Source organism: Rhinichthys klamathensis, unplaced genomic scaffold, assembly GCF_029890125.1.
Source record: "Rhinichthys klamathensis goyatoka isolate OS25496 unplaced genomic scaffold, OSU_Roscu_1.1 h1tg000582l_1, whole genome shotgun sequence".
Lineage (NCBI taxonomy): Eukaryota > Metazoa > Chordata > Actinopteri > Cypriniformes > Leuciscidae > Rhinichthys > Rhinichthys klamathensis.
In genome coordinates, this window is record NW_026607044.1 from 287,501 (window position 1) to 297,500 (window position 10,000).

At 38.1% G+C, this 10,000-nt stretch overlaps 2 protein-coding genes across 2 annotated transcripts in view; both read right to left on the reverse strand.

Annotated features, from left to right (window-relative positions):
• Positions 1-1,383, reverse strand: part of slc44a4 (solute carrier family 44 member 4) — a 27,990-nt gene extending 26,607 nt beyond the window's left edge. Inside the window, exon 1 of the mRNA XM_056240143.1 lies at positions 1,199-1,383. Coding sequence (XP_056096118.1) covers positions 1,199-1,247 — 49 coding nt within the window. The 5' untranslated portion in view covers positions 1,248-1,383. The remainder of the gene's footprint in view (positions 1-1,198) is intronic.
• Positions 1,384-3,879: 2,496 nt separating this feature from the next.
• The window catches only part of ehmt2 (euchromatic histone-lysine N-methyltransferase 2), a 46,473-nt gene continuing 40,352 nt past the window's right edge, over positions 3,880-10,000 (reverse strand). The window contains exons 28-29 of the mRNA XM_056240149.1: positions 9,211-9,386; positions 3,880-4,060 (exon numbers count right to left, since the gene is read on the reverse strand). Coding sequence (XP_056096124.1) covers positions 3,880-4,060; positions 9,211-9,386 — 357 coding nt within the window. The remainder of the gene's footprint in view (positions 4,061-9,210; positions 9,387-10,000) is intronic.

Below are 10,000 nucleotides of genomic sequence, written 5' to 3' on the forward strand. Positions count from 1 at the left end.
AACACAAGGCCAATGTGAGTGTGTGTTTATGATTATGGGATTCTTCCTGGTTTAAATGTTGACCAACAGGCTTGTTACCCAGTAACTGAAGCTCCAGAGAAACGTTCTCCGACTGAAGCTCGATACCCATGATCGTTCGTCTGGCACAAACAGCACACTAAAACACACACGCTTCACGTCTTTCCTGTTGCTAAAATATACACAGGAAGAAGAGCATTGAGTCATTTGTATGTTGAAACAGAGACATGCGAACTTGCTCGGACGCTCTGCTGTTCCTCAAGAATGAAGAAGACGTCCTTATCTATCATAGCATCATAAAGCATAGCCTATATATGAGCTCTTTCCCATCATGGCATCATAAAGAAATACAAATGAGCTCCGGATCAGCTGCAACTTCACAGTAAACGCAGATATTCACATATTGTGGCGTCAGAAGTGTGTTTAACAGAAGGGCTGGACCATCTTTGCACAAGCTCAACTTTTACAAAACAAATTAGCAAGAGTCACTGTGAAGACATAGCCTACATGTTTACTTTACTTAACTAAATGAGGACATGCCATAGTATCTATAAATTATATTATTAATTACAACAGACTATCAAATAATTATATTTCTATGACTTCTGTTACAGTAATATATATATATATATATATATTCCACAAAAACACGACATATTCAACAATTGTGTTTTTTTTAAGCCTAGAAATGAATACAATAAAAAATCAAATTCAAATCTTAAAAAGTCTTGGAAAATTCTATAGGCCTATATATATATATTCTGAAATATTTTAGAGCTCAGGAACTGGAAAAAAATACTATGGATTCACTATATACAATTTTACAAGACTTTTTAAGATTTTAATTTATTATTATTGTTGTTTAATTTAATATTTTAATTTGCTTAATTTCCAGGCTTTAACACACACCTGCTGAATTCCCTGATATGATCTTGTAAACTTTGTTTACTATGAATCATTTTTCAACTTGAGGAAGACCCCAGATCGAGGTAAACAATGAAATATAACACATCACGGGCACTGTCTATCATATATTGATTATGGGGTAAATATCGAAACTCTCAAACACGCATGAAATAATCAGTCTGTTGCATTATAGCGTTATTCTCCAGAGAAATGCTCCAGTTGTCCTCAGAAATACACCCATAGTGACAGTTGTCGCATTCAGAAACTGTCTTACCATACTCCGAGTTGTTTTGCTCTTCTTCCTCTCGTTTCTTTCCGCCCATCTTTTCACTTTTCGGTCATTTGTTTAAAGTAGCAAACGTGTTTTGAAGTCGAGCTGTTTCACTGCATCTGACGCGATACAGCCCAGTCTCGGCACCCGGGTTTAGTTTCAGAGCTGCTGTATTGTCTGTAAATCTTTAGAGTAACTAAGCGCTGTGATGACGACACACACGACACCTGCCGCTGCGCGCACCTCTGGCTCACCTGCATGCGCGTTCACGCTCCCGTGCACGTCCTTCGCACGCGCGCGCGTCCTCTACCGGTGGCTGTTTATTACAGCAGCCAGCAACTTGTGGAGAAAAGTGAGTTCAGGTTTCTCTGTTAAACTGTATTTTTGTCAACTATTAACAACGTTTTAAACAAAACACTGATATTTATTTTCCGGTTTCTCTGTTAAACTGTATGTTTGTCAACCATTAACGACGTTTTAAACAAAACACTGATATTTTTTTTCAGGTTTCTCTGTTAAACTGTATTTTGTCAACTATTAACGACGTTTTAAATAAAATAAAAAAACGGATTATGATAGATCTTTAATATAGTGACACATACATGATTAAATAATAATACAACATACATAATACAAATAAATAAATAATGATATGTCATGCGTTTATCCTGTATAAAGGTGCGGTCACGTTTACTGTTGTTCGCTCGGCGAATATGCGATCGGGAATCTCGCGTGAACACGAACGATTTCGCATCGTATTCAGTGGCTCTCCTGAAATAGAAAAGCAGCTCGGTTTGAAAGTTTCGCAATTTTGCTTAATGTAACACATAAATGAAAACGCTGTCTACATAATTCACATTTTACCTTTATGTGTAAATATACTCTCTATATTTACATTTCTATATGTTTTCCAATATAAATAGTATGTAGCCTAACTCGTTAAGTTTAAACAAAAGAATTATAAATTACAACTGGCATAGTTTCTGTTTGTAATATTATTTTATCATTAGCCTCATATCAACATAAAAGACTGATGACCGTTGTTATTTCTCTATAGTAATACTGACTCTTATCAGTCATGACGTCATGACTCATCACTGTCTGTAATGACACACTTAAAGACTGAAAATGTAGGTCAGCGCATGGAAGAAGAATATGAAATATCTGAACACACTTTCCACAGAAACACCATCTACAATTCCAGAGAATTTTTTTAGGCAGCGGCTATTTACACCAAGTCCATATAGCAATAGCTTCCTTATTTACATTAAGTGCATATGAAAATAGCTTCCTTATATTTACACTAAGTGCATATACTAAAGGCTTCCTTCTATTTACACTAAGTCCAATAGCTTTCTTATATTTACACTAAGTGAAAAGAGAAGTATTTTCTTAGTGATATGCTATTTACACTAAGTGAAAATAGCGACAGATTACGTTATATTTACGTTATTTCATATTTCGCTCTTAATGTAGTCTGTTTATAAACGGTTTCTATCTACCACAACTGTTACAATTACGACCAAAACAAAAAAAGCATTTAATCTTAATCTGTTTCGTTGAACCGGGCCTCCGAATAGCAAAGGCCCTTCAGGAGTGTGTGTTTCGTAACAGAAAGAGAACTAAACGTGTTGATCTTGTTTTGCTTTCCTTGTGTGTTCCACTTCTCCTGTGAGTAGTTTGTCTGCTCAGTGTCTTTATTTCTTTATGGTTCGAGTAATGTAGGGTGAGGATGCTGTTTTTATGTTTGTAATCCTGATTTTCTCCTGTTAACTGTTAGACAGGGAGAGAGTTTAGTAATTTATTAATCTATTTTTAGGTAATATAAAGAGGTTTCCCGGTTAGTTATTTGTGTTGGCCATGTCCTCTCCTGAAGCTATTTCCCCCTATTTCTATTATTAGTTCTGTTATACGTATTGCTACTTTTGTGTTTGATGCCATTCTTTATAACTTCAAAAGAAAAGTGATTTTCATTGAAACTGTGGTTGTGTTGTTGATTCTGGGACAGGTTTATTTTTCTTTACTTTGTTACTGGCCTTATAAAAAAACAGCATTTAGCCGGTTTGTTTGTTAGCCGGGATGGTCCCACTTCACATGATAATTTATGATTTTACACAGTATTAAAAGTCCAGCAATAAAAACCAAACTATTGCATTTGATTACCATGGTAAATTGTTGAAAGTGATTTCACATTGCTGGAGGAATCTTTTATGACGAGAGCAACAAAAAGGAAAAGACATTTCTGTATCAAACAGTATTTATTAAAACAATTACACATACAAAAAAAGCTCATGGTATTTAATGAAAATGGAGAGTATTAGTGATCAGATGACGGTCGGAATAAAATCATGTTTTTTTTTTACTTTTCCCCTCCTGATCCGAGCAGGAATGACAGCCGTGTATTTGAATGCTTCTTCCTGGTGGTGTTGTGGAAAGGCATTGGCTGATGCTGAACTGTGTCCCGTCAGATGAAAGAAATGAATCATGTGTAGATGCAAACACTAGCGCTAGCGTGATAAGCACACGTCGTCTCTGTCTGAGAGCGGTTCATCTGTCGTTACGGGTTTCATTACGAGCGTCCTAACACCGGAGGACCGGCTTCATTTCATTCAATGAATCAGTTGCAGATGCAGATGTTTGAGAGCTGTCCATGTGTCACACAAGCGTGGTGTTTGAGAGTGTCATTACGAGTGTGCTAACACCGGGAGAGCGGCTTCAGCGCCCGGGTCCGCACACATCTCCAGACGGGACAGCCGGTTCTGCTCCAGCGCGATGGCCTCCGCCGAATGTTTGCATTTCTCCGAGCCGCACTGACAGGTGAAGTACTTGCTCTTGATGTCCCAGAAACGATCGCCGTAATCAAACCTGTTAGAGAGAGCAGACGCGCTCACAAAACATATCGTTAACACTTTACAATACGGTTTCTTTAGTTAACATGAACTAAGAATGACCTGCACTTCTTCAGCATTTATTAATCTTAGTTAATATTAATTTCAACATTTACTAATACTTTATTAAAATCATGTGAACTAACATGGCCTCACAATGAATAGCTGTATTTTTATTAACTTATATTAACAAAGATTAATAAATACTGTAACAAATGTATTGCTCATGTTTAGTTCATGTTAGCTAATACAAATAACTAATGTTAACTAATGAACCTTATTGTAAAGTGTAGCCAACATATCAACAGGAACACGATGCAAATATGTCAAAAAATTCCTTGCGATCAAGACGAGCCGCCAAAAGCCATGAAGTCAGAAAGCAATCAGGCCTCGTTTACACTGTCAGTCAAATGTGACCCAATTACGATATTTTCCTCATATGTGACACAGATCGGAAAAAACGCATGCATTCGGATATTTCAAGATCGGTTTCAGGCCTCGTTCATATGTGGAAATAAATCAGATATAAATCAGATATGTGCCAATGCGACTGTCATGTAAACAGGCAGATCGGATTTTCTGTGGCATTAGGCAACGAGAGCAACCCCGACACGCATCTGCAAAGGGACGGATGGCCCGACGAAAAGTTTTTGCGTGTGCATATGATACACAGTTTTTGCGTGTGCATATGATACACAGTTCTTGCGTGTGCATATGATACACAGTTTTTGCGTGCATATGATACACAGTTTTTGCGTGTGCATATGATACACAGTTTTTGCGTGTGCATATGATACACAGTTCTTGCGTGTGCATATGATACACAGTTTTTGCGTGTGCATATGATACACAGTTCTTGCGTGTGCATATGATACACAGTTTTTGCGTGTGCATATGATACACAGTTTTTGCGTGTGCATATGATACACAGTTTTTGCGTGTGCATATGATACACAGTTTTTTGCGTGTGCATATGATACACAGTTTTTGCGTGTGCATATGATACACAGTTTTTGCGTGTGCATATGATACACAGTTTTTGCGTGTGCATATACACAGTTTTTGCGTGTGCATATGATACACAGTTTTTGCGTGTGCATATGATACACAGTTTTTGCGTGTGCATATGATACACAGTTTTTGCGTGTGCATATACACAGTTTTTGCGTGTGCATATGATACACAGTTTTTGCGTGCATATGATACACAGTTTTTTGCGTGTGCATATGATACACAGTTTTTGCGTGTGCATATGATACACAGTTTTTGCGTGTGCATATGATACACAGTTCTTGCGTGTGCATATGATACACAGTTTTTGCGTGTGCATATGATACACAGTTTTTGCGTGTGCATATGATACACAGTTCTTGCGTGTGCATATGATACACAGTTCTTGCGTGTGCATATGATACACAGTTCTTGCGTGTGCATATGATACACAGTTCTTGCGTGTGCATATGATACACAGTTCTTGCGTGTGCATATGATACACAGTTTTTGCGTGTGCATATGATACACAGTTTTTTGCGTGTGCATATGATACACAGTTTTTGCGTGCATATGATACACAGTTTTTTGCGTGTGCATATGATACACAGTTTTTGCGTGTGCATATGATACACAGTTTTTGCGTGTGCATATGATACACAGTTCTTGCGTGTGCATATGATACACAGTTTTTGCGTGTGCATATGATACACAGTTCTTGCGTGTGCATATGATACACAGTTCTTGCGTGTGCATATGATACACAGTTCTTGCGTGTGCATATGATACACAGTTCTTGCGTGTGCATATGATACACAGTTCTTGCGTGTGCATATGATACACAGTTCTTGCGTGTGCATATGATACACAGTTCTTGCGTGTGCATATGATACACAGTTCTTGCGTGTGCATATGATACACAGTTTTTGCGTGCATATGATACACAGTTTTTGCGTGTGCATATGATACACAGTTCTTGCGTGTGCATATGATACACAGTTTTTGCGTGTGCATATGATACACAGTTTTTGCGTGTGCATATGATACACAGTTCTTGCGTGTGCATATGATACACAGTTTTTGCGTGTGCATATGATACACAGTTTTTGCGTGTGCATATGATACACAGTTTTTGCGTGTGCATATGATACACAGTTCTTGCGTGTGCATATGATACACAGTTTTTGCGTGTGCATATGATACACAGTTCTTGCGTGTGCATATGATACACAGTTCTTGCGTGTGCATATGATACACAGTTTTTGCGTGTGCATATGATACACAGTTTTTGCGTGTGCATATGATACACAGTTCTTGCGTGTGCATATGATACACAGTTCTTGCGTGTGCATATGATACACAGTTTTTGCGTGTGCATATGATACACAGTTCTTGCGTGTGCATATGATACACAGTTTTTGCGTGTGCATATGATACACAGTTTTTGCGTGTGCATATGATACACAGTTCTTGCGTGTGCATATGATACACAGTTTTTGCGTGTGCATATGATACACAGTTTTTGCGTGTGCATATGATACACAGTTCTTGCGTGTGCATATGATACACAGTTTTTGCGTGTGCATATGATACACAGTTCTTGCGTGTGCATATACAGTTCTTGCGTGTGCATATGATACACAGTTTTTGCGTGTGCATATGATACACAGTTCTTGCGTGTGCATATGATACACAGTTTTTGCGTGTGCATATGATACACAGTTTTTGCGTGTGCATATGATACACAGTTTTTGCGTGTGCATATGATACACAGTTCTTGCGTGTGCATATACAGTTCTTGCGTGTGCATATGATACACAGTTCTTGCGTGTGCATATGATACACAGTTTTTGCGTGTGCATATGATACACAGTTTTTGCGTGTGCATATGATACACAGTTTTTGCGTGTGCATATGATACACAGTTTTTGCGTGCATATGATACACAGTTTTTGCGTGTGCATATGATACACAGTTCTTGCGTGTGCATACACAGTTTTTTGCGTGTGCATATGATACACAGTTTTTGCGTGTGCATATGATACACAGTTTTTGCGTGTGCATATGATACACAGTTTTTGCGTGTGCATATGATACACAGTTTTTGCGTGTGCATATGATACACAGTTTTTGCGTGTGCATATGATACACAGTTTTTGCGTGTGCATATGATACACAGTTTTTGCGTGTGCATATGATACACAGTTTTTGCGTGTGCATATGATACACAGTTTTTGCGTGCATATGATACACAGTTTTTGCGTGTGCATATGATACACAGTTTTTGCGTGCATATGATACACAGTTTTTGCGTGTGCATATGATACACAGTTTTTGCGTGTGCATATGATACACAGTTTTTGCGTGTGCATATGATACACAGTTTTTGCGTGTGCATATGATACACAGTTTTTGCGTGTGCATATGATACACAGTTTTTGCGTGTGCATATGATACACAGTTTTTGCGTGTGCATATGATACACAGTTTTTGCGTGTGCATATGATACACAGTTTTTGCGTGTGCATATGATACACAGTTTTTGCGTGTGCATATGATACACAGTTTTTGCGTGTGCATATGATACACAGTTTTTGCGTGTGCATATGATACACAGTTTTTGCGTGTGCATATGATACACAGTTTTTGCGTGTGCATATGATACACAGTTTTTGCGTGTGCATATGATACACAGTTTTTGCGTGTGCATATGATACACAGTTTTTGCGTGTGCATATGATACACAGTTTTTGCGTGTGCATATGATACACAGTTTTTGCGTGTGCATATGATACACAGTTTTTGCGTGTGCATATGATACACAGTTTTTGCGTGTGCATATGATACACAGTTTTTGCGTGTGCATATGATACACAGTTTTTGCGTGTGCATATGATACAGTTTTTGCGTGTGCATATGATACACAGTTTTTGCGTGTGCATATGATACACAGTTTTTGCGTGTGCATATGATACACAGTTTTTGCGTGTGCATATGATACACAGTTTTTGCGTGTGCATATGATACACAGTTTTTGCGTGTGCATATGATACAGTTTTTGCGTGTGCACATGATACACAGTTTTTGCGTGCATATGATACACAGTTTTTGCGTGTGCATATGATACACAGTTTTTGCGTGTGCATATGATACACAGTTTTTGCGTGTGCATATGTGTTGATGTGTGTGTGCATGCGACCAGATCGTTTGACAAAAGTCTGGATGTCATATTTCAGGAGAGCGTGAGACGCGGCGCCTGTGGTCTGGATTCTCCTGCTATTAAAAAAGATCGCTATATCATCACATTAAGTTGATAATCAAGGGCGGGTGTTAATGTCAAGCCCTGGATACGCACTTTCATGAGATCGTGTTGTATGTTCCCACCAGTCCTGAGATCTCACACACAATAACTGAAGCACATGCGCTGCAATGACGGCCCTTTTCGTCCTCCTCCGCCTCTAAATCATGCTGATGTTTGGCGAACTTCGCATATATCACAAAGCTAGCATCAAGCATATTTCACGTTCGTCCATCTGTGCAAGAACCCCCTTTAGGCATGCGCGATGTTTCAGATAGTATGTCAAGTGTAAACATGCATCTGAACTTTTGCTGCAAGAAAGAACATTTTGATGTTTTGGATAAGTGAGAAAACTCCTTCAATTAAAAAATGGCACAACCCTGTGAAAGAGCTCATCCCAATGCAATTTTTAACATGTATATTACATTCCTTTACAGATGTGTTCGGTCGGATATGGACACCCTATTTGGACTATCTTTCTCTCACATTGGACGATTGCTTACATTTTTCTTGAAAGCTGTTGTGTTGGCTCAAAACGAGAAGCCTGTGAATGTTTATGTATCTTCCCCGGTAACCTATCTATTTATTTTATTTTATTTTATTGAGAATTGTGCATTAAGGTCTGCCTGAACTGTTTTTTTTTTGCTTTGTTTGTTCTGTTGGAACAAAACTAACAAAATTTCAATAATATTAAAATAAAAATAAAAAACATGAATCTGATATGGGTCACAATTGAAAGAACGTGTAAACGGACGGTAAAAAAAATCAGATATAGGCAAAAAAAAATCTGATTTGGGCATCAAGACCTGCAGTGTAAACGAGATCCCACACAAACTCACCCCAGTTCCTGTCCCGTGAAAATGTCCCTGGAGCTGAAGAAGGCGATGCGAGGGAAGCGCAGGTCCTGGTGAAGCATGAACACGCGCACAGGGATGATATTGGGGTCGCACAGGTGGTTTATAAAGCGGCTGATGTTACCATAGTATCGGGCATCGATACAGTACACTTCACCGTCCTGCGAAAGACAGGGGTATCACAATTAACTACGCTGTTAAAAACATCTTGTAAATGCAGCTCAAATAAATAGGGATGCATCGATGTGAACAATTCGGCCCATATTGATAACCGATAATATTTGAAAGCCGATAACCGATATATATATCGACCGATAGCCTGATTACACAAACAAAAGTCTCATTATTGAAAGACATGTCCCAAACACGTCAACATAAATCACTGCAGAAGTCTAGTTTGAACCAGTGTAAGATTTAAAATTAATTTTACACTCCCATGGACAACTTTGTGATTTATGTTGAAGTGTTTGGAACATGTCTTTTAATAATGAGACTTTTGTTTGTGTAATCAGGCTCTCAAAAATGATATAAAAATGTGGATTTAGATCTATCGGCCAATATATATATCGGTTATCGGCTTTCAAATATTATCGGTTATCAATATGGGCCGAATTGTTCACATCGATGCATCCCTATTTATTTGAGCTTCATTTACAAGATGTTTTTAATAGCGTAGTTAAAAAAAATAAAACATATTTCAAGCATCATGGTGATCAGTGCGCATCTGAAGTGGAAATAAACCATTATTTATCGGCTTTAATATATCAGCCAAATT